The 24391-nt window shown below is 39.7% G+C and overlaps 1 protein-coding gene across 2 annotated transcripts; it reads left to right on the top strand.

Annotated features, from left to right (window-relative positions):
* Window positions 1–910: 910 nt before the first annotated feature.
* On the top strand, window positions 911–18092 carry LOC308100969 (annexin A5-like). Of its 2 annotated transcripts, none has more exons than XM_080450188.1 (15): window positions 911–1017; window positions 5407–5642; window positions 6553–6647; window positions 7292–7660; window positions 8172–8259; window positions 9742–9836; window positions 10409–10522; window positions 11083–11173; window positions 13852–13931; window positions 14040–14096; window positions 14197–14290; window positions 14479–14574; window positions 16047–16105; window positions 16525–16647; window positions 17316–18092. In XM_080450188.1, the coding sequence occupies exons 2-15, from the start codon at window positions 5417–5419 to the stop codon at window positions 17373–17375; spliced, it is 1647 nt and encodes a 548-aa protein (XP_080306314.1). In that variant the 5' UTR covers window positions 911–1017; window positions 5407–5416; the 3' UTR covers window positions 17376–18092. The 2 variants fall into 2 exon arrangements, with proteins under 2 accessions (XP_080306314.1, XP_080306315.1); XM_080450189.1 differs by having other exon boundaries at window positions 7433–7660.
* Window positions 18093–24391: the final 6299 nt, after the last annotated feature.

Genomic DNA, 24391 nt, shown 5'->3' on the forward strand with positions numbered 1-24391 from the left:
TATAGGCCTACACTTTGTGTCACATGATAAATAGTGTGGAGTCCCTATAACTCTATGGTGGTGTCCCCTCTGTGGCAAATACATAAAACTGTCGCTCTCAAAATAGTCTGGCATTTAGTGATTAATAACTTACCTGACTGCAGTTAGGAGCTCTAGTGCCCATTTTTTGTTGTAATTTATTTAAAAAATATATATTTTAATGTTTTATTCCCCCCCCCAGGTATTGTGTGTGTGTGTGTGTGTGTGTGTGTGTGTGTGTGTGTGTGTGTGTGTGTGTGTGTGTGTGTGTGTGTGTGTGTGTGTGTGTGTGTGTGTGTGTGTGTGTATATATATATGTATGTGTGTGTGTTGTGTGTGTGTGTGTGTATATATATATATACATATACATTTGAATGTATTATTGTATTATATATATATATATATATATATATATATATATATATATATATATATATATATATATATATATATATATATATATAATACAATAATACATAAAAATGTTATATATAGATATATATTTTTATACTATATAAATACAGTTTTGGAAAATAATAAGTGGTCAATTGCATAACTCAGGGTTTCTCTTATGACATGTGCATGTGTATCCATAGAGCTATAAATAGGCATGTGTTTAACATGGGAGGGAGTTGTCTTGTCACATTTTCCATACCTCACCATCACCATGTCATTGTCACTCAGACCTTACACACTGTGAGTGACTCTCCACCAGGTTGATGCGTCACAAGGTAAATACTTCAGGTCATGATGATTACGATCATGGGCGGATCCCGAGAAGAAATAGCCGAGCTACAAGCTCACAGTGCGTCGCGGACGCGACGTACTGTGAGCTTGTAGCTTGGCTATTTCCTTCGGCACGTGACACTGATGCATAAATGGCCCCGCCCACCTCCACTCTGGAACTCACAGCCTGACGTTGATTTCTCTGTCTGAACTGAAGCCCATTGGTAAAGACGGACGGCGGTGTGGAAGGAGTTCTCTTTAGCAAGACGAAAAGTAAGTGACGAAAACGACAACTTACACGTTGACATTTATCATTTTAGCGTCAGCCAGAGCCGTAATAAATACATTTGACATTGTATTTCGGTCCTATGTTCCGTTATGTGCTTGTTTTCGTGCTGTAGTAGTCTTACGTTTTGCAGCTAAACCCCCACCACGGCTACTAACGTCTACAAGAATCCTTCCCTCCCTCCCTTCCCCTCCTTTTCCTCGTTCTGAGACGTTTCTTACGCAATGCATGTCGATTTCTCAACGCGGAAAATGCAGTTTATTGTTGTTTAGTTGTTCTAAACATAAGTATTTGTTTCAGTAGGTTAGCCACGAACGTCTATTTTTAACTTCCTCCTCACTGCCCTGTGTTGTGGAGATTACAGTAACGTCAAACACGGGCCTGTTGTGGGGGATTAAGGAAGTTAGCACTCAAGAGCAGTGGTTCTCGAACTTTTTCATGCCAGGGACCCCCAAATTGACACTTATTAGCCCGCGGACCCCCATTTGAAAAGATAAGCCAGGGACCCCCCATAAGAAAATATTTTTTACGGCTCTAGCAGTGATAATCAACCATTTTAATTTCAAGGACCCCCAGTTTGACATGCATTAGGGCTACGGACCCCCATGTAATGGCATTTATATCTCTGGGACCCCAATTCATATTGTAAAATCAATGTTAATTTAACTCTGAGAGTGTACAAATGGAACCAAATGGACCCGTCTGAGTTACAGACCCATAAGGTCCATTTGGTTCCTGTCCATCATTTAGGTGGGGACCCCCTGGGGGTCCCCGGACCCCACTTTGAGAACCACTGCTCTAGAGGGGCACACGGGGATAATGTACTGTTTACTATAGGCAGTGGTGGAAGTACTCGCATGTTTTACTTAGGTAAAAAGTATCAATAATGCAATGTAGAAATACTCTGTTACAAGTAATAGTCCGGAATTCAAAATGTACTTGAGTAAAGGTACTAAAGTATTGGCATCAAAATGTACTCAAAGTAAAAGTACTCATTATGCAGAATGTCCCATTTCACACGTTTTCAAATCTTTGAATGAGCTTGTAGATCGGCTATTTTCAAACAGCCAAAGTTTAAATAGTGTTGAAGTGGTTAATGCATGTTTTGTAATGATGATCAAAATCTACAAAGTAACTTGTAACTAAAGTTTTCAAATACATGTAGAGTAAAAGTACAATATTTGGATCCGAGATGTAGTGGAGTAAAAGTATTGGAAATTGGAAATACTTAAGTAAAGTACAAATGCCTCAAAATTGTGCTTAAGTACAATATTTAAGTAAATGTACTTAGTTACATTCCACCTAGCCTCCTTAGAACCAAGATGGGTGTATTGACATGACACTAGTATGTTTTACTGCCTGGCCTGCTCTCTCAGTCAGAATGAAACTATGCTTTATTGTGCCACTCTAAATGATCAATGTAAGTTACTGTGGCTGTTAAATATAAACCTTTATTGATCCCCCCTGCCCTGGCCCATAGTGTTCAGGTTGTGGGTCAGATGCCCATGCCAACTGGCCTATTCTAACGTCATACTTCCATTGGTTTATATTTTAGAATTGGTTTATATTTTAGAAGTAGCCTAACAAAAACGTGTAGCCTAATTATAGCCTCAACTGACACTTTTTATTTTTGGGCTTAAATAGTTGGGGTCACATAGTTCGGGGGTGGGGAAGTGGGTCCCACCACCTACTCCATTCACATCCTCCTTTGAAAATGTCACCCTTTACTAGTGGTGGGAACTAAGTAAGTACATTTACGTAAGTACAATTTTGAGGTATTTGTACTAGTACTTTACTTGAGTATTTCCAATTTCCAATACTTTTACTTCTACTCCACTACATATCAGAGGCAAATAGTGTACTTTTACTCCAGTACAATTACTTGAAAACTTTAGTCACTTTTCAGATGAAACATACATTAACCATTTTGGCCCTATTTTATACATAGGCTATTTGAGAATAGCTGATCTACAAGCTTGTAGGTCTGCTATTTTCAAAAGATGTTGTACTTTTACTTTTGGTACTTTTTTAATTCTGGACTTGTAACAGAGTATTTCTATACTGCAGTATTGGTACTTTTACTTAAGTAAAGAATTTGAGTATTTTTCCACCACTCCCCTTGAGTATTTTTCCACCACTCCCCTTTACTGTGAAGAAGTGTGTCACACCTTTTTGGGTCAAACATATAATTCCCAGTGCCTGTGTGCATTTACTCTAAACTCCTGTGTGTTGGTCATAGCTGTGCTCGGGCTGGATTACAAACATCATCTGTCGCTTTAATTACAATGTCACAGTTTGTCAGACATTCTTGTTGTGAATGGCCTCTGTGTCATCTGAAGTGAACTTTGTGTTTGGTCAGGAAACTTTTTTTTCCTAGCACAGTGTTCTAATTCAAATTCGGTGGCGTTGGTAATTTTTTCCATTGTCCATAAAATGCAAAGCAGAAACAGGAGAAGTCTGTTCCATTTAAAACCGCTGATGTAGGGTTGACCATGGAACAAGTGGGCCTGTTGCAACCACGGCAATACACTGAGTTTCCTCGGCATCCTGTGCTGTCACCCGTTTTAAAAAATGTTGTCTTAAAGGGATACTTCACTTTCGGGCCGGGGACACATTTAAAAAAAATATTAAAAATAAATGAAAAAAGTTATGGAAAATTCATGGCCCCCTCACACATTAGTAGGACACTCTAATGCGTGAGGGGGCCATGAATTTTCCATAACTTTTTTCATTTATTTTTAATTTTTAAATGTGTCCCCGGCCCTAAAGTGAAGTATCCCTTTAACTCTCTGCAAGCATGAGTTTAGCCTTTTCATACAAGACTATGCCACTACAGTTGCTGTAGTTAAAACCCATGCATGTGATGGGTGGATAATTGGATAGTATCAAAGCTTAGGTTAGACCTATGTCTAGTGCAGTGGTTACCACACTTATTTCACTTTATTTTTAATGAAAAATTAATGATATATCATCAATACAATCTGAGTGTTTTGCCAATTATTTGGGGCTCACTTGTAATATCCTCACAGCCCACTCAGGTTGGGAATCACTGGTCGAGTGGAATAATAACAATACAGTGCCTCTATGTCATATACTGTATTGACACTACTTTAGTTCAATTCATGTTCCTAAAATAGACAAACCATAGTGGTGAAATATTTGATGACAGCCTAGTTTCACAATACCACTTGTCTTGAATATCTCTGTACTTGATCTGAACTGCATGTCCAGACGGAGGAAGGTTAAGCACAATGACTGAATGGACGACATCCTCTTTTTCTTTGCTTATATTGTCATAGAAACGGAAAGATCCGCCCACCAACTAGCTGCTGTTCAAAGGATTTTTAATTTGCAAAAGTGGTGACGTTTCGAGAAAAGCAGGCTCTTCCTCAGACAGAAGGCTGCTTGGCTCAGAGTCAGAAGAATGTTACCACTTTGGCAAATGAAAAATCTTTTGAGTGCAGATCTTGGTTTCTATGTCACTAGCTCTTTTTTTGGATCCAGTACCCTTCCAATCTGGTTTTGGGATGTTTGTTTTAATTTTTGGGTCTGATCCCGATTTTGGAGAGTCCGTCTAGCTAGAACACAGATTTAAAGTTTTGACCAATGCAAAGTTTCCATTTAATTTGAAAAACACACATTTGATTAAAGTTTCTACTTTAGAACATTTAACTAATAAAACAAACATTTTGGTAGATACAAAATAAACACATGAACTGAACTTTTATTTTATTAAAGCCCTATAAAAATAAATTAACCTACAAGCGCACAATCGCAATGTGATGTGTTGTGAGCTTGTAGATCGGCTGTTTAAAAAAGAGAAGAGAGAATTTGTAATGCAGACATGCTCAAATTATGGACACCAGGTTTTCATACATTCTAATAAAGTATGAACACACAAACACAAACACACACACACACACACGTACAGCACTGCTAATGCTAAATGCCTCCCTCCTGGAACCTTAGATTCCTATTGTCTTATTAGCTAGATAGTTGGCTGTTTATTGCTCCCGCGGGGGAATGAGAATACTAAGCTAGGAAATGGGCGGAGGGGTTTGTGTGTGACTTGGTGTGTGTGTGTACTGTTTTCAACTCTTTCATCGCTATGGCAACATGTTCAACTTGTGTTAAAGGTGCCGTCGCCCACTTACTGTATCATCAGTAAGCTGAGGAAACTACTGTTTTCTCTGTGAATCCGTTTCTGGCAACAACAAAAAAAAATTATGCTTGGATTACGTACAGGTGCACTTCCTCACCTGAGCCCTTTTTTCTAGCTGGATGCTTTGCTTAATGTTTACATAATGACTTCCCTCAGAACTGAGTAGTGGTAAAAGCCGATAACAATGGGTAACTTTTTGGCAATACTCTTACAGGTTTAAAGCCATGAGTTACCCTGGATACCCTCAGCAAGGAGGATACCCTCCTCAGCAAGGCGGATACCCTCCTCAGCAAGGCGGATATCCTCCGCAACAAGGAGGCTATCCACCCCAGCCCGGAGCATATCCTCCCCAGGCGGGAGGCTACCCCCCTCAGGCCGGGGGCTACCCTCCTCAGGCTCAGTCTGGCTACCCTCCACAGGCTGGAGGATACCCACCCATGCCACCAGCAGGTAAAGCAGAGTTCAGTGGAAAAAACAAAACAAATGACAGTGTGTTAACCCATTAAGACCTGGAACGCATCTGTGTCACTTTAGATTTCTTTGGCTATTTTTGAAAAATCGTTAGGATTTAGATTTTTTTTAAATCGGCCTCAGGTCTTAACTCATTGAGTGCCAATGACGTCGCAGACGTCACGTTTTTCATAAGCCCAGAGTGCCAATGACGTCTGAGACGTCATGGAGGAGAAAAAAAAAAAAAAAAAAAAAAAACTCAAAAAAGAATCTTTTTTTTTTTTTTTTTTTTTTTGAAAAAAAAGGTTCAGAACCCAAGATATGATGATTTGAAGATTTGCTGCTCCATTCACTTCTTGTTTAACTTTTTACTGAAAAAGGCTGCATCTCGGCTCCTAAGCACTTTTTCTTTACAATGTATTTTGGCCTTGGCACAGGGGTGATATAGCCAGAAATATTTTTGGCACTGAATGAGTTAATGGGTTAAGGATACAGAGGTCAGATGGACACTGAGTCAGTGAGTCATGTCCTCAGTGTACGCAACAGGCATCACAGGGTTTAGATTTAAGTGAGAGAATGCTTGTGTTTTCGGCTGTTGCTAAGAGAAGCAGCTCTCACACTGTGCTCATTCATGTGTTTAACTTTGGAGCCTCTTATTCTACCTGTTAACTGGTAGAGGAGTGAGAAACTGGGCAGTGAGCAGTAAGGATGGCTCATTCCTATCTCAATCCAATATTGGCAAGATTCCACCACTTTTTTGCACTTGTCGGAAACTTGGTGAGAGTTCACTCCTATGTTGTAATGGCTTTGTGAGAGTTCACTACACTTCCATGTTGTAATGGCTTTGTGAGAGTTCCCTTCCATGTTGTAATGACGTTGGTGGTTTCGGTTTGTCTGTTATTTGCTGCAGGCAGCTGGGGTGGCGGGCAGCCTGGCGGTTATCCCTCCATAAGTCTGAACAACTTGCCCAACCCAGGATTCACTGCAGCCAATCTCCCTGCCATGGTAAGCGTTGCATGGAAAACACCATTACCCTCACCACAGAAAATTCCCTTAAATGTCTGCATTTCAGCATAATCACATGATTGTGTTGAATGTTCCAGTTAGCATGAATTAAACATCCAAAATTGGAAAAATCACATCCAATTTATGTGATACGGTAAGGTTTTTTTAAGTCCCATCTTTATAACCCTCTGTGTTGTACTGTAGCTTTCTTCGTCAGTTTTCCTTTCCACTTCTCTCGCATGATTAAAATAATCATGTACTGCATTAGCCACTCGAGCCAGTGCTTTTAAAACCTGACAATCTGCCGCAACCTTTCTCTCTTTTACTTTTTTAAATTCTGTATCTGTGTAATTTATGTTGCATTCAAATGTCTGTAACAAATATCTGATAATTCAGAAGCTGATGGCACATTTTATAATTTAGCATTGTCACACTTTGTTTTGGATGTTAACTTTTATAGCGGGTACAGAATCAAGATGTGGGATAGAAGTACTAGAACATTAGTCAAATATTTACATGGGTAGTGGGATATCAATTTATTGACCATCCATTAAATAAAGTGTGACCTTGGCTTGCATATAATTGCAGAAAATCAGGGTTCTTCTGTGCACCTTTTACTGCATGCTAATCTTTCTCAATCACAGGGCAACCAGTTCTCTGCTGCTATGGGGGGATTCACTCCAAACCCGTCCATGTTCCCCCAAGCCCCTGGGGGTTACCCACAAGCCCCCCAGCCTGCGGGGTTTGGTAATCCCCCCCCTAACCAACATGGCATGTACCCGCAGCCAGGAGGGATGCCCCAGCCACAAGGCCAAGGAATGGGCTACCCTGGACAGCCAGGCCAGGCCCCGGGTGGATACCCTCGCGCGCCATCACCCAACCCTTCCATGCCCGGTTATGGAGGAGCCCCATCGCCTGGGGCAGGGTACCCGAGGGCCCCCTCACCAAACCCGTCCATGCCAGCCTATGGTGGAAACTATGGTGGAGCCATGCCAGTAGCGCCTGCCATGAATGTAAGACACGTTTGAAAGGGCGTAAGGACTCGTAATGACTCGTTGCCTAGAACTATTGGCCGAAGCTCAGTTTAAAATCTTTGAAGTCTGTGGTTTCAAATAAGGGAAGTCACTGTTGTTCTTAGGCCTGTCACAATTATTAAATCGCCTAATCACCATTATTTTGCATAATAGCAATTATTTTGCATAATCGTCATAATCGTTTCCATGTTGAAAAATGTTCATACATTTTCCAAAAATAGCAGAAATGGCTGATCTACAAGCTTACACCACGTCACGAATTGCACATGAGCCATTTCCGCTATTCTTAAATATTTTTTAAAGTATATTATGATATTTGTCATATCTGCCCTGTGCAATTTGTGATTATGAAGCCTAAAAACCCAAACAGAAAGAAACATTTTATTCACTATGTTCTAATGTTCAATGCCAAAAACACCATTACATCGTTAATCGTGTGACAATTGATCGCCAACTAATGTAATCCTGACAGCCCTAGTTGTTGTTTCAGAGAGGATTCAGGGGTACAATCAAGGACTTTCCTGGAGCTGACCCACTGAGGGATGTGGAGGTTCTGAGGAAGGCCATGAAGGGCTTCGGTGAGTTCCTTAGATCCTTCCTGAAATGTACATGAGTACCAAAAGGTTTTGTCATTATGAGGTCATTGAATGCACATAATATGCAGTGTTGGACATTTTATAAGAAGGGTAACTTGCAACAAAGTCTGGTCTGTGTAAATTTAAGTGAACTACTTGAAAAGGAATGGACCCTTCGCTAAACCCCACCCCAAAAGCGATTGTCCAATGCCAGCTTAGCAACCGTTGTCAGCCTGGCATAGGTCTGGCAAGCTTTCGTCGCCTGTCAATGTTATTTCGCCCGCACACACACATTCATTTGCAACATAATAGCAAGAATACCACGATAACGCAATGGTGACTATATGAACCAGCAACAGATTCCACGTACCCAAAACCGTTGGAGGGTTCTTTTCCCAAGCTGAAATCTGCACTTAAACTGCAAGGCTGGCTGTGTTGTTGAACACATACACAGCTTAACGTCAGGAAAGTTACACGACTCACTCGCCCAGGTGGTGTCTATAATACTAATCACCGTAATCGTAACAAAATTCAGAATCACAGCGCTGCCTGTTTCGGATTCCGCACTTGAAAGTATATTCATTCATTTGTTCGTCTAATTTATTAACTGCTACTGTAGTCTGAAATGAATGAAAACTCCTGTTACAGTCATGGATCAACTTCAACCTGGTGTTTGCACTTTGTCTATTTACGGTCCGTCCATCTATATAAACGTTCAGATTTCAAATATAAAGTGCTTACCTTATGGCCACGGATGTTACAATTGTGCACGGGACTCTCAAAAGTACCCGTATATTCTGTATTGTTCAATAAAAAGCATTTAAATCCAATCGGTGGCCATTTTCTCATGGAGTTATAACGTATCAGAGTGCAATACACTTACCAACCGATAGGGTCATGCAGTTGAAAGCATATGGAGAAAATGGCCACCGATCAGATTAAAATGCTTTTTATTGAACTATACGGATGATACGGTTACTTTTGAGAGCCCGTACATAAATTTAACATCCGTGGCCATGGGATAAGCACTTTATATTTGAAATATGAACGTTTCTGTAGATGTACGGGCCGTAAATGGAGAAAGTGCAAACACCAGGTTGAAGTTTATCCATGATGGTCGAGACAGACGACCGTCGTGTATCCATGGCTATTACTCCCTCTAACATTTCCCGTGTTTTTAGCTTATTGAAATAATGTCATGCACATTTTTCCAGTCCATAGCCTACAGCAGGCCTTGTTGACTAGATTTAGAAGAGATTTTGAAGCTCTTGCTGCTGAAATGATCGATTATTTTTAAGGGGAAAAGCCGTCATTTAACATGAAAGTCAATGGGTGAGAAGCAGATTGTGCCAGGCCTGGGTGTGACTAACTCGCACCACCAGTCACAGAGTGGGGTGGGTGGGGCTTAGCGAAGGGTCCATTGGCTGTACTGTGTTTTTCTTTGTGAATAGCATTCATTTTGACATTGTGGGCTTGTCTGTGCAGGAACTGATGAGAATGCCATTATCGAATTGCTGGGAAGCCGCTCCAACAGACAACGTGTGCCTATGTGCAAGTCCTTCAAAACCGCCTATGGAAAGGTACCTTTCATGACGATGATGATACAGAACTTCTTTATTTATAAAGCGATTTTAAAACGGGGTTACAAAGTGCTTTACAATAAGAAAAAAACAATAGTAGAGCATGTGGCTAATGTTATGTGATGAGGCCGTTATGTCAGAGTTGTCTGGTTGGTTATCTGAAAATAATGCACGCCCCTGTGGTAGAATCACACATTTTACTTGGCTATGGTATAAATGTGTGTGTATTACATGGGTATTGGAACTAATTAGCCCTACAAATGGCCATATTCTCATCTAGAAGACTAAATACTAACATGATACTTTATTTTGGACTCTCTGAAGTAAAAAATGGCAGACAACCAGTTGCAAATAAAACATAACTGCATGACTTAGATTGCATTACTAAGACCGTGATCATGACATCCAGACAACAGGTGCTGATGCTGCCAGTGAAATGGGACAGGGGGTTGGATGTCCTCACAGCTCATTATAGCTGGACCACAGAGCATTTCCCCCACAGCAGATTATTCATAACGCCATTAGAGCACGCTATTGAATCATTCCAAGCATGTGTCTCTTTCCTCTATCAGGATCTCATCAAGGACCTGAAATCAGAACTGTCTGGAAACTTTGAGAATCTCGTTTTGGCCATGCTGAAGACCCCAGCTGAGTTCGATGCCTATGAGCTCTACCATGCCATCAAGGTTTGTGCTACAAAAATAATCTACAAATACAAAAATCAAATCATGTAGATCTCAGAATTCACATGGAAACACGGCGTGGCTCCTACTGTACGTGAATTTGTGATTCCATGTTGCCAGCCTGCGACATCCATGATGTATTAACTCCAAATGTGCACGGTTTTAGCTTGATCAGAGCCCCATTTCAAAAAGTATTAAACACATTTGAAAGAGATGGTGGTAATAAGTTAGCCTACTGGCAGTTTGCACACACAAAAATTGGCACTGATCAGTCCAATTGTGCGAGATTAGCTCCAGACGCACTGACTGAGAGACAGATAGACAGACATCTTATAGATGCCTACAAAGCTACACTATAACATTATTTGCTGTACTTTATTGTGTTCCCTGACATAATCAGAAGTGGGTTTCATTGTACTGTTTTTCGGCCTGAGAAGTTTTTATTATTTGGACAAATATGTATTGTTTTGGTAAAGAAGTAAAAAATTTTAGACAACATTTGTCTTTCTAAATTTGATAGAAACATGACAGAAACTGATAACTGTTTGACATGATCCTAACAGGGAGCTGGAACTGATGAAGCCTGCTTGATAGAGATCCTGTCATCTCGCTCCAATGCCGAAATCAAGGAGATCAACGAGGTTTTCAAAAGAGGTAAACCTGCTTCACTCACTAGCCTACCATCAAGTCAACTGCACACATTGGGCCTCATTCAGACGTAAAGTTCTCAGTCGCCGCAACTGATTTCAGTCATTTTTGTAAATGTAAAGTACAATGGGTCAGCAAGAACACAGGTTTAGAATGATTATACCTTAACATTATAATTCAACATATTGTTGTTTAGGACACACAGCGCTAGTGTTGGGGCTCCTTTCACACTTGCTAACAAAAATGTTCCGTATTAGAGTTTTGCTTTTGCTTTAATCCCAGCAGATGTGATACTAAAAGCGCTCATGTGAGGGCATCTACAAGTGATTCATCAATCCCTTTATTAGCTGAATTTGTTCATTGGAAATATGCATAAAGGCACTTATAATTACTTATTCTTTAACAAAATGTTTCAGTGGCCAACATTTAGAGAAATTAAAAACAAAAAGAGGCCTGTTCAACTTCGCCAATAGCTATTGTTGCTGGTTTTTGAAGTAAGACTGCATGGGCTCATAGATATCCTGCAGATTTTTATGATATTTTTTTTTTAGTTGAAGCATTAAGTGCTGAACATAAGTATGTTCTACCAGTGTGGCCACAATTTGGAGAAGTGTTAAGCTGCGTACACCAAAAAACCCTAAACACAAAGAAAAGCAGAAGTACAGTAGTAGTAGCTTTTTTTAAAATCAATAATGTGTGTGTACCTGTGACTCAAATCTCAGCTGGTGTGCCTGTTTGGCCGTGACAAAAAACAGGCCGTTTGAACTAGCCTCGCGTGGCCAGACAATATCACACGACACACTGCGTGGATATTAGTCTGGTCCCTATCAACGATAGATTTTTTCCCAAGGGGCGGTTACAAAAAGGTCCAAACGGACTCTATTGGTTAGACCTAAACCAATCAGAGCAGTGCTTCCTTGTTCACGAACCAATCAGCAGTGCTTCCTTGTACGTCATTGCTCCAAATAAGGTGATAAGCCCGCCCACATTTGGATACTGGGCCCTGGTTGGTTCCGCACAACTGCGGAGGGAGAGAAATGGAATCTCTATGGAGGGGGGCCAGACCTAATCTGCCGAGGGCTAAAGTGCGATGCAATTTTGCAAAGGCAGATTCGTCTGGAACCAGGCTACGTTTGAACAGGAGCGCATTTTGAAATCTAAAATGTAAAATAGCAGCTGTAGATGAGAAATAAGTATATTTAGTTACTACATAACCTATTTATAGATAAGAAATTAATATTATTGCTGTTTGGTCAAGCCACAGATTCACACCCGTACTTGCGCTCCGTCGTGCATAAGCATTTCACTGCTGTATTGGCTACAAAGTCATGCTACCAACAACAAGTTGACTGGAGAAGCACTATGTTCTTATACAAACTAATCATGTCACAAAGAAAACGCACACCGACATCACATGCTTGGCATCGCACTATAGCCACAGAAACATCACGGTCATTACAGTATGTCAACATTGTACATGTGTGTGTGTTTGCACGCGCAGATCCGTGCGCGCGCACACACACACACACACACACACACACACACACACACACACACACACACACACACACAAGCCGATCGTATTGGAGCACAAGTGTGCTCCAATATGACAATATTTGCATAGAGATTACATTGAAATAAAAGCTGATTAATTTATTAGCTTTTCTTGGTGTGTAGGGGGCTTTAGCCATACAGTATCATATCTGAACTTTGAAGTACAGCAGCAGACTCCACTTCCACTCATGGTTGCGGTTATGCAGCTACGTTGTTAAACTCTTAATAGCAGTTATCCAACTTGTTGACAACATGGACACAATACAAATGCAATTCATAGTCTTACCATCTGATGAAGTTGCAGCCTAGATAATATCTGTGTCTATCCATTATTGATGCAGGACAGCAGATGGAATAGTTAAGATGGTTAAAGCCTGTCATGTTATATTGGTTAGTTCCTCTACTTTCTTCTTTTGATTTTATTGTCAAATTTGTTCCGGGTTTGTCTGGTTCCACAGGTCTATATGTTTTACTTTGTTGTGCCACCATAACCTCAGTATGTAACTGAGGTAGTTTAATTAATAAATTAATAAAGACTTTTGGTGGTTTTCCAGTTTTCACAGCCATTGAGCCATTTGAACAAAAATTATGATTTTTGAGGTTTCGGAGAACTGTGACGAGAGCCATACAGTTGGGAGTATTGTGAAGGCATGTCTTGCTTTGCTAATGTCAGCTCCTCCATCAGTGATGCTGTTGCTTCCCACGTAGACAAACTCGTCCACATTTCTAAGGGTTGATCCTTGCTGTTTATTGTATGGTCAGATCTGGTGTTGACCCTCATGACCTTGGTCTTTCCGATGTTGATCGTGAGGCTCAGTTGTTTACTGTGTTGTGTAAATTGTTATGTGTGTGTTCCCGAGATCAATGTCGTCTGCAAAATTAAGGTCCTCTCAACTGTTGGAAGGGAGTCCACTATAACCCTGTTCTTTGACCACCCACTGCTTTTTTCATGGTCCAGTCAATGGCGACAAGGAAAAGCGGGGGAGATGGTAGACAGACATGGGGTTTTTATGTTTACTTTATTTGGTGACTATGAATTTGTCTTTAGCCTTCCTTGTGTCTGGGTAGCTCAGTCGATAGAGCACTCTCCTTTGGACCAGTTATTCATGATCAGTTGTGTTTTCGTACAGAGCACAAGAAGACACTGGAGGACTTCATCAGTGGGGATACCTCAGGTCACTTCCGCAGGCTCCTGATCTCACTGGCCCAGGTACAGATCAACCCCCATCACTCCATATACAACCCTCATTGGCCCATACACAGTATATGTGTGCATCAGTAGTTGTGTTTATGACTATGATCGTCTCTGTGCTTTTAGGGTAATCGTGATGAACGTGAAACTGTGGACATTTCTATGGCCAAACAAGATGCTCAGGTAAAATTATTTTCCAGGTTTGACAGATTACCTGTATATCAGTCATCTTTCCACTGTGTTGCTAATAAATACCTTGTGCATGTCAATATGCTTCTTATAGTCCCTCTACGCTGCTGGAGAGAACAAACTGGGAACTGATGAGTCTAAATTCAATGCCATTCTGTGTGCCAGGAGCAAACCCCATCTCAGAGCAGGTATGTAATGTAGTATACCAGCACAGCACACTGTTCAAAAGTAAATTACGAATCGCAGTGTAATTTCTTGGTAGAGAGAGACATCACAAAGTAATTTCTTCGTGCAAACCTAATACTCAAAGAAGAACTGAGAATATCAACTGAAATTCTGATTGTGTGTGTGTGTGTGTGTGTGTGTGTGTGTGTAGTGTTCCAAGAGTACCAAAAGATGTGTGGCAGGGATATTGAGAAGAGCATTGACAGAGAAATGTCCGGAGACCTTGAGACTGGCATGGTGGCAGTGGGTAAGTCTGGCAAAGGTCCACCTTTTGTGTTGTTTAAGGGATGTGCGGTGCTAGTCCACTATAAACAGTGCTGTTCCTGCTAATCGTCATGGAATTATTAGTTGGTTAGAAAACACGCAAAAATCCCATGCCCTCAACTTCCTTACAGCTCAAGGTTTTTTATTTCCCTGAGTCATGTCTTTAAGGCAACAATCATGCAGTCTGCAGCTTAACGCGACGGCTAACCTCTGCAGGTTTAGGGGGGAAAAAGTACCTTCCCTGATAAATTGTGCACATCCATTAAACCTAATTTGTATTTTGTTGCACGCTAGTGGCACTCGCTAGTAATTGTTAATTTTCGGTGAGTGACACCATCATGCGACCAAGGTGAATATGGGCTTTGTGACATTTCAGTAGAAAATAAATGTACTTTAATTTAAAGCATAAATTATCTTTTACTTGCTCACATTTGTACTGAGTAGCACGTTGTAACTGGCCCTTTAAAAGATCGATAGAAATGCTTTGCATGCCTGTTGTATGTGACAAATGACATAATGAAATATTGGTTTGGATGATGCAAGTATTGCTGGTGTGACCTATGGGGCAACTGTGTAATCATTTGCTGTTGTATTTTCCCTACTTTGCTGTCTTTGCTCAGGGTTATGGTACAGTAACCTGCTTTTTTTTTTTAATGAATTACCCTCCCTTGGTTACTCTTGGTTTTACACGTTTTTATTATAATATTTTGTGTGAACAGTGCAGTGTGGAATGTTTGTTTGATTCATTTACAAAAGTTTTTAGTTGACTTCATCTGCTCCACCTCACCTATACAGTACATTTACTCCCCTTAATTTCTTTACAGTGTGCCGTGCTTTGTTTATTTTATTAAGAATTTCACACGACAACCTTTACAAAGAGGGCCGTCCACACCAAGCACTATAACTATATCGTTCACCATTGTAATCATTACAATTTAGGCATTTAGCAGATGCTCTGTATCCAGTGCGACTTACAGTAGGCAAGGTAAACATACATCAAATGCAGAGAGACAGTGTAGTGCCTCAGTAATCTAGGATCATGGACAAACCAATAACCTAGCATCAGTCTAAACAACATAATACCAAAAGATACTAATCTGTACATTGAAACTACAGAAACTATAGGATGCTAGGTAAACAGATTAGCCTAGCATCTGTCTAAATAACATGCTATCTAAATTACATTTTAACCTTTGCATAAGACGTCATGGTCGTCAAGGCTACACATTATAGTTGTCGTGGTGTGGATACTTCTATCCAACTGAACACATGTTTATCTTTATAGTTCTAGTGCTTGCTGTGGACGGCCCATTACTGTCTTATCATCATCTTGTTCTTTCCCATTATGACTTTCTACCTGCTATGCACGGGTAGTACATTAGAGAGTAAAGTACCGTGGTCTGTATTGAGTAATTGCACGTCTTTGGTAATAAATCATTGTTTTGTGTGTTTCAGTGAAGTGTATTAAAAACACACCCGTCTACTTTGCTGAACGGCTCTACAAGGCCATGAAGGTGAGACACACCAGATCATCTTCCATACAGTACCAGATGAGAGAGTCTGTCGTACTGTATACTGCATAATATATGGATTTAACTGATTTAACTGAACTATTACTATAGTTGTGAGGGCCAAATATCCCCACAAGTAAGTAGAATTTGAGAAATAGACAATGTGAGGACAACTTTCCTGGTCTTCACAAGATAAATGTTTTATGTTAAAAGATTTTTTACAATTGGGAAATGATTCGGGTTAGGATTAAGCATTTAGATGTTTGAAGGTAAAAAGAAAGGTAAAAAGGGGCATTTATAAAATTGCCGTCCTAAAATGTTGATGTCCTCAAAAGTACAGTAATACTAACGTGTGTGTGTGTGTGTGTGTGTGTGTGTGTGTGTGTGTGTGTGTGTGTGTGTGTGTGTGTGTGTTTTCTCAGGGTGCCGGGACCAAGGACAGAACTCTGATCAGAGTCATGGTCACCCGCTCTGAGGTCGACATGTTGGATATCCGTCAGGAATACGTGAAGAAATATGGAAAGTCACTGTACACACACATCTCTGTAAGTATCACAATACTACCATGACTGTACACACACATCTCTGTACGTATCTAATCACAACTAATAGTCACACATTTAACCACACGAACCCTAGCGGTCTTATTCTGGGGAGAACACTCAGCGAAAATAGCCGATCTACATGTTCACAGCTTGTAGATAGGCTTTGTCTGGCCTGGGGTCAGTATATAGTATATAGGGTTCAATGGTTAAACTACTCACACTTAAAGCTGCACTCTGTAACTTTGACGTCCTATCCGAGATTGGAACCAGCCGGGTCCCCTGAGCAAGTGTTGACATTTGTACTACGGAGCTAATAGGCACGCCTTCTCGCTCAGGGGAGAAACTGAATTTGGACCTTTCAGGCAATACCACTTGCCAACCAGTGGTCCTACCAGACCATAGCATATACATTTCTCAGTAGAAGTGCAGGGAGACCAAATACAACCACTGCATTTGTTAGTAATATTGTATTAACATTAACTCAACCATGCAGATTGGTCTACATAACATTTTATTCACTAAGATAAGTTGCTTAGTGTAGCTTTAAATCAACTTGGATGATTTACGCAGCCCAGATTACCTTGTCGTGAGACAACTGAAGCTACTTTCAATAAGTACATTAGAAGGATCTGTTTGCTAATTATAGCTTTTTGTGTCTTTTCCGGCAGGGAGACACATCAGGAGACTATAAGAAACTGCTACTGAAGCTCTGTGGAGGGAGTGACTGAGAAGGAGGTCTTATAAAATAAGACAGTTTACTGGCTGAACCTACAGTATATTGCTTGCACGATAATCTGCAATAACGCATGCCATGCCAATCACACTGTTCTCAAAGCAATGTTTATCTTGCTAAACGAATGTCGTATATATCAGAACCGTCTCTTTTTTCTATAATATATGCCAGAAGTTTTTATATTTTTTTCACTTGTATATTTGCGCTGGATATTTCAGGTTTAATGGAAATGGCCAAGTAAGTTTAGAGTTGTAAAGAATTGATTTGATTGGAATTTAAATGATAAAATTTAAATGTTATGGTATTAGGAGCTTTTTTTTTCTTGCCAATATTATATATCTTTAATATTACAGAGAAAGATGTATTAATAAACTAATTGTTTAATATCAGCAAAGCTGTATTATCAAACCAATTGTTTCATAACAGCAAAGCTGTATTTAGTTAGACACAATACTTAGCAGCTAAGTACCAAAGTGCTCCGTTAATGTTTGCAGTCATTTAACGCCTTTTGTATTTTATGCCTACGTTCATTAGGCTATTTTTGTTTTTTATTCTTTATTCTATTACCTGGACTTTCTTCACAGACCACTTCTGTTCCATAGTCATACGTTTGTGTCTGTGAGTGTAATTACATGTTCAAACCTCAGAGCATCCTATTTGGAGGTCCAGATGCTTTGATGAATATCTCAAACAATAAACAGCCAATAATCCACTTTGGAAATGTAACCGTTTCATCAATGTCTCATTCTGTTTTTGACATCAAGTACCTGTTGATTTATTGATATGGTAAATGTGATGTTAAATTGTCCACATTTATAAAGCACCTTTATCTAAAGTGCTTTTACATGTGCATAACTTCACCCATTCTCATACACACAGGACAGCAGTGGTAGCAGGTAGCCATGCAAGACCTGATTTTCGGGAGCAGTTAGGGGATTGAACTGGGCCAGATGATTATCAGACATTCCAGACAACCTCTATACCCCCTGAGCCATTGCCAAGCCTGTAATAATAGTGATGTGAATCCTCCCTCAGTAGCGGAGTAAGCTACACACAAATACATTTTAAATGTATGTCTGTAGGATATATAGTGGACGACCACCACTTTGAAATGTGAGGTCCATGCCAGTGGATTGATATTGCCACTAGATGGCAGTGAAGTTAGTGTTTAATAATCTCTCAAGACGGATTCAGCATAACAAAAAACAAATCTCTTTTTTTTGCCGATGGGTTCCCATATTATTGTGTTTAACTGCTTTCAACCAAATATTCAACTCGTATTAAAGTTACAGTCCTCAATTCTGAGTAAAGGTTGTTGCTCAACAGCCAATTAGGCCTACACCACTCCCTTCTGATGGCTGGACCAGTTTGTCTTGGTCTGAGCTAAGTTTTCCCCTAAGGCAACTGAAAATATTGTGAGATCGTTTAGAGGAGGCCCTTTGGCCTTTGATTAGGTGCTAGCCCTTTTCTGTATAATCTACTTTTCATGACGTCGTTTTATGTCTTCTGAATGTCCGATGTTGACATCCGCCCAGGACCTGCAGGCTACATCCTCTGCCATCTGTGTGTGTGTGTGTGTGTGTGTGTGTGTGTGTGTGTATGGTATATCCAGGACTAAAGTATCGTTTCAAGCATATTTCTATGATTTTCCATTTAATTGGTAAAACACTTGAAGGTTTGTATTTAGGACTGAGTTTGACCTTTGGTCAAATAATGTAAGCCAGAGAGAGATTTCACCCAACTTAGTGTGGGCTCAGCTGTAATGCAATCAGTTCAGAGTTCCTGGCCTTTGTAGAGCACAACAGTCGTTTTGATAAACCTTTTGTTTCATGGTTCAGAGGCATTGACACCCTCTGTCTTGTTTTGATTATCAGAAGAAGTCTTTTGTATTCATTTAAACTAATCAGAGTAATCATTGTTCCTTCCTGGGCCGATCAGATACAGAAAGGATATGTGTAGTGAATGGTTGGAAGCCAGGTCAAGATGACAGTAAAATATATACACTTTTATTATTCTTCAGTCTTAGGTCTGCAGTGTGTAGTTAAAATGATTAAAGTCTTGACAACTATGACTTGTGGTGTTAACAAAGAGAAATGTAATTTAAGGAAAATATTCAGTCTTGAAGTAACTGTTGTCTTTGTTAATTCATTGTATTTCTAACTGCTGTTTGCAATTGTGAATGTATAATGTGTGTGGACTTAATTTGAAGCTAATAAGATGTTAAACAAAGATTTCATAATATGAGCTTGTGTAAAAGTATAGTTTTATAGATTAGGGTTAAAGTAAATTGTCACATGTTTAAAACTAGGCGGATGCTGCTAATTCCTTGTGATGACAGAGAGGCTGGCCAAGAAGCCTTTTGTTTCTAAAAGCTTGTTTGTGAGTGGTCAAGACGGAGGACAGAGAGGAGGTCCTATTTCAAATGTCTGTCTGTATAAAGTATGATGTTTGGTGATTTGAGTTACACTCTGTGATTGGCAATGCAGATGTCAACGTCTATGGAAATAAATACATTTCTGTGGACAAACCCTCTTTCAAACTGGATTCTTGTGTATTCTTGCACTTAGGGAATAGTGATTTTCCTGTCTGATCATGGCCAATTTACGACATGTGTGTGTGTGTGTGAATGTAATGCACAATCATTGTACAGCGCCATCCAAGGCGCTATATAAATGCACCATTTGCCATTTACATGTAAATCGGAAATGGTGACTCATTTTAAACCACAGTGGAAACAAGCCCCCAGGGCTTTTTGTGTTATCCTTTTAACAATCTTTGTAAACTGTACCTCTGTACAATCTGCAAACGGTTAATAAAGTATTCAATCAATCAATACCTACCCAGTGGGCACATGTCAGTTGAAAATACATCAAATTGACTTTCAATTCAAATTAATGATCAATGGCTCTTGACACTATCCTGTGTTTCGTTCTTACTGGCTACTGTTACTGTTGTGACACCTGAATCTCTGCATGGGAATTAAATTATGCTTGTTAAGTGACCTCAGCGCTTTATAATGACCATTGATCATTCATTTGAATCAGCTGCGTGGAGGGAGATCCTGTAGGATAAGCAGGCAGACTAATATGACCCTTTTTGATTTCTGTGAAGTTGTTTTCCCACATTATTGTTGACTGACACGGATCACTCAAATAACTGACGACAGGAACCCCCTTTTCCCCAGTAAGCTCCATAGGAAACTTGTGGTTAAAATATTCGGTAAATTGCGACCTCTAGTGGCATATTGCTTTATTCTACATTGTGACTGTGGTACTCAAAGTGACCACATGAGGGCACCATCTATCTATGTATTAGCCTGACTGTGTTGACATGACTGGTATTCATTCTGTAAAGTTCTGTGTGGAAAAGCCTGGTGACTCTAGTGAGTAGGTTGTAGGGCAAGGAAAGGTACGTTTGTTTGTTTGTATAGCACGTTTTAACAAGTCAATTCAATGTGCTTTACATAAGCAGAGGGAACACATAATGAAAGGACATTTGAATTCACAATATAGAAATACTCCTGTTACAAGTAAAAGATTAGTATTCAAAGTTTAATTGAGTGAAAGTACAAAGTAGTGGCATACAAATTTACTTGAAGAGTTGAAGTAAAAGTAGTCATTATGCAGAATGTCCCACTTGAAATTTTCAAAATCATCGCAACTTGTAGATCTGCTATTTTCAAATAGCCGAGGTATACACGCTGCTGTAGCCTAACTCCTGTCCTGTGTTTCATTCTGACTGACTGTGACTGCTGTTACTGTTGTGACTCCTGAACCTCTGCATGGGAATTAGATGATGCTTGTGACCTCAGCACTTGATAATGAGCATTGATCATTAATTTGAATCAGCTGTGTGGAGGGAGATCTCAGATCTTGTAGGGTAAGTAGGCAGACTAATATGACCTTTTTAAAAAAAAAATCTGTCAGGTTGTTTTCCCACATTATTGTTGACTGACACGGATCACTCAAATGAATGTAATGATTGACAACAGGAAGTGATGTCCATAATAATTCACACACTCCCTTTTCTCCAGTAAGCTCCCTAGGAAACTTGTAACTTCGACCTCTAGTGGCTTATTGCTTTATTCTACATTGTGACTGTAGTACTCAAAGTGGCCACATGAGGGCTCCCTCTATCTATCTATGTATCATCTTGACTGTGTTGACGTTCCCATATTCCTGGTATTCATTTTGGTTGTAAACGTTCTGCGCCATGTGGAAAAGCCCTGGTGACTATGGTATGTGATTAGGTAAGGTTAGGTTGTAGCAGGGCAAGGAAAGGTGCGTTTGAACAACAAGTCAATTCAATGTGCTTTACATAAGCTGAGGAAACACATTATTAAAGAAAGGACAATTTGCATTCATCAAATTAAAAAGGAAGGAAGGGGAGGTCTGAATGATTACTGGACAGCTGAGCTCCCAGGTGTGTGACATTGTGACGTCTCAATTAGCGTTAGGCCGTTGCAGGCGGATGGAGTGATCAGTTGTTAAGAGGTCGTGGTGGAACACAGTAAGTACATTTACTTAAGTACTGTAATTACATTATTACATAATTACATTATTGGAATTATTGGTTATTTTGATTTCCAATACTGTTACTTCTACTCCACATCTCAGAGGCAAATATTGTACCTTTACTCCACAATTATTTGAAATAGTTACTAGTTACTTTGAAGATTTTCATTATTATTACAAAATATACGTTAACCACCAACTTAGGCCTGAAACATGACTGTCATCATGACTGTCATATCATGTCATGACAAGCTTCATGTGAACAATGGCTACCACCAACTCTGCATAATGAGTACTTACTACTTTTGGAACTTTAAGTACATTTTGATGCCAATAATCTTGTACTTTAACTCAAGTAAGTTTTGAATTCTGGGCTTTTATACTTGTAACAGAGTAGGCTATTTCTAAATTGCAGTATTGATACTTTTACTTAAGTAGGCCAAAGAAATGAGTACTTTTCCCACCAGTGTTAAGAGGGCAGGTAAAGGTTAGAGAACTATCTGTATATCCCCCCCCCAAAAAAGAATAATCATATTTGAACTGGGGACCCCCCAGATAAATATTGTGGAAAATAGCAGATCTACAAGCTCACAACGCCTCCTGTTGTGAGCTTGTAGATTGGCTATTTTCAAATGTTTTGCCTCTTTCTTATATTATTTGACAATTCGGCCAATGTTTGACCAGTTTTTATAGTATAGTGTGTCGATTACTTTTGATTCTGTAATGGTAATTCTTTTTAGGTATTAAAAAGGTCTTAAAAGTCATCTGAGCACCCCCCAAAAAAATAAAAAATAAAAATAAAAATCATGTGGGTCCCTCCTGGGGATCACGACCCACAGGTTGAGAACCACTGCATTAGAGCTGTAAACATTGGCTTTTCTCAATGTGACTCATGTTTACTAGTGCTGCTAGTATTCTAGACTGAGGGGCTGAAATCATTACTGAGGTCATTTACACATCTACTTTGATAGAGCCGCTTTTGTAAGGTGGCTTCATGTTGTTGCTTCTTGGAATGTAATAGTAGATGAGTCTGTAATGTGTATCTAGACGTTTACCTGTTGTTACCTTGTTTATAAACACCACTTGGAACCAAATAGATCTCCTGCTTTGCGGTGTGACCTTTTAAGATGAGAGAGAGAGAGAGAGAGAGAGAGAGAGAGAGAGAGAGAGAGAGAGAGAGAGAGAGAGAGAGAGAGAGAGAGAGAGAGAGAGAGAGAGAGAGAGAGAGAGAGAGAGAGAGAGAGAGAGAGAGAGAGAGAGAGAGAGAGAGAGAGAGAGAGAGAGAGAGAGAGAGAGAGAGAGGTGATTAAAATGCTAGAGAATATAGTCTGGCCTCAGGGTACCTGCCTCTATAGATATAAAAGTATATTTCTTACTAAACTACTGCTGCTACAATCTTAGGTCTGTGCATTAAAAAGGTTAAAACATAGGTCAAAAATAGGTAAAGTATTACACAATGGAAATACTCAAGTAAAGTAAAAGTATAACTATTGACTAAATGTGTCAAATAATTATAATGGTGTAACAAGTACAATATTTGCCTTTGAGATGTACTGGAGTAGAAGTATAAAAACATGGTAATACTCAAGTAGTACCTCAAAACTGTGCTTAAGTACAGTACTTGAGTAAATGTACTTAGGTACTTTCCACCACTGCATGACTACACCCCATGATGTAGAGTAGACGGTTCACTATTATTGTCACATTGTGGGATAGGTTAATTGGCTGGAAGATTATGTACAAAGTACTCAGTTCTATTTGCATTGACAAAATACTATTTTAAAAAATCCCATTTTAATTATTGTTGGGGTATTTGCTACAAACATGCAGAATGTGTCCTCTGCATTTACCCATCCTATCTATTTGGAGCAGTGGCTGCCATTAACCAAATCAAGCCGGGAACGCATCTGTGTAACCACTTTATCCATATTTTATACTTTGGCTATTGAAAAATAGCAGATCTACAAGCTCATAGCGCGGCACCGAGTGCCGCGCTATGAGCTTGTAGATCTGCTATTTTAGAAAAATCTTGACCATTTGTGCAAATTTTTCGATTTATATCTTTTTTTAAAGGGAACATTTGTAACTCAAATCTTTGCTTCTGGGGGGTCCCTGGAACAAAATATTTGAGATGGGGGGTCGGCGGATAAATGCATTTAATTTTCGGTGGTCCTTGACGTGAAAAAGTTTGAGAACCACTGATATTAAAGCAGCATAGGTTTTTCAGAAACTGTTAAGATTTAGAAGACGTTTGTGTGGAATCCCCCAGAAGCAAAAATCTTAGTTAAAAATGTTATATGTTCAAAGATTTGCACACATTTTCACGTTTTTTTGGTTTTTTTTTAATAGCCAAAGAAATCAAAAAATGACATAGATGCGTCCCCGGATTGAATGGCTTAACAAATACTCAATCTTTTTATTTTCCAGGAACATCCAGTGTCCGACAACAAGCCGTGTTGGCGCTCAGCTATATAGTTCCTGGGTACAGCGAGGATTC

The sequence above is a fragment of the Gymnoscopelus braueri genome (genome assembly GCF_963280865.1).
Source record: "Gymnoscopelus braueri genome assembly, chromosome: 14".
Taxonomy (NCBI): domain Eukaryota; kingdom Metazoa; phylum Chordata; class Actinopteri; order Myctophiformes; family Myctophidae; genus Gymnoscopelus; species Gymnoscopelus braueri.

What these genes read in the sequence shown, in the direction of transcription:
- LOC308100969 (XM_080450188.1), top strand. Translation starts at nt 5,417, where the DNA reads ATGAGTTACCCTGGATACCCTCAGCAAGGAGGATACCCTCCTCAGCAA. An exon ending in CAGTAGCGCCTGCCATGAAT is followed by an intron (nt 7,661 to 8,171) that starts GTAAGACACGTT and finishes TTGTTGTTTCAG; the next exon opens with AGAGGATTCAGGGGTACAAT. An exon ending in GACTGGCATGGTGGCAGTGG is followed by an intron (nt 14,575 to 16,046) that starts GTAAGTCTGGCA and finishes TGTGTGTTTCAG; the next exon opens with TGAAGTGTATTAAAAACACA.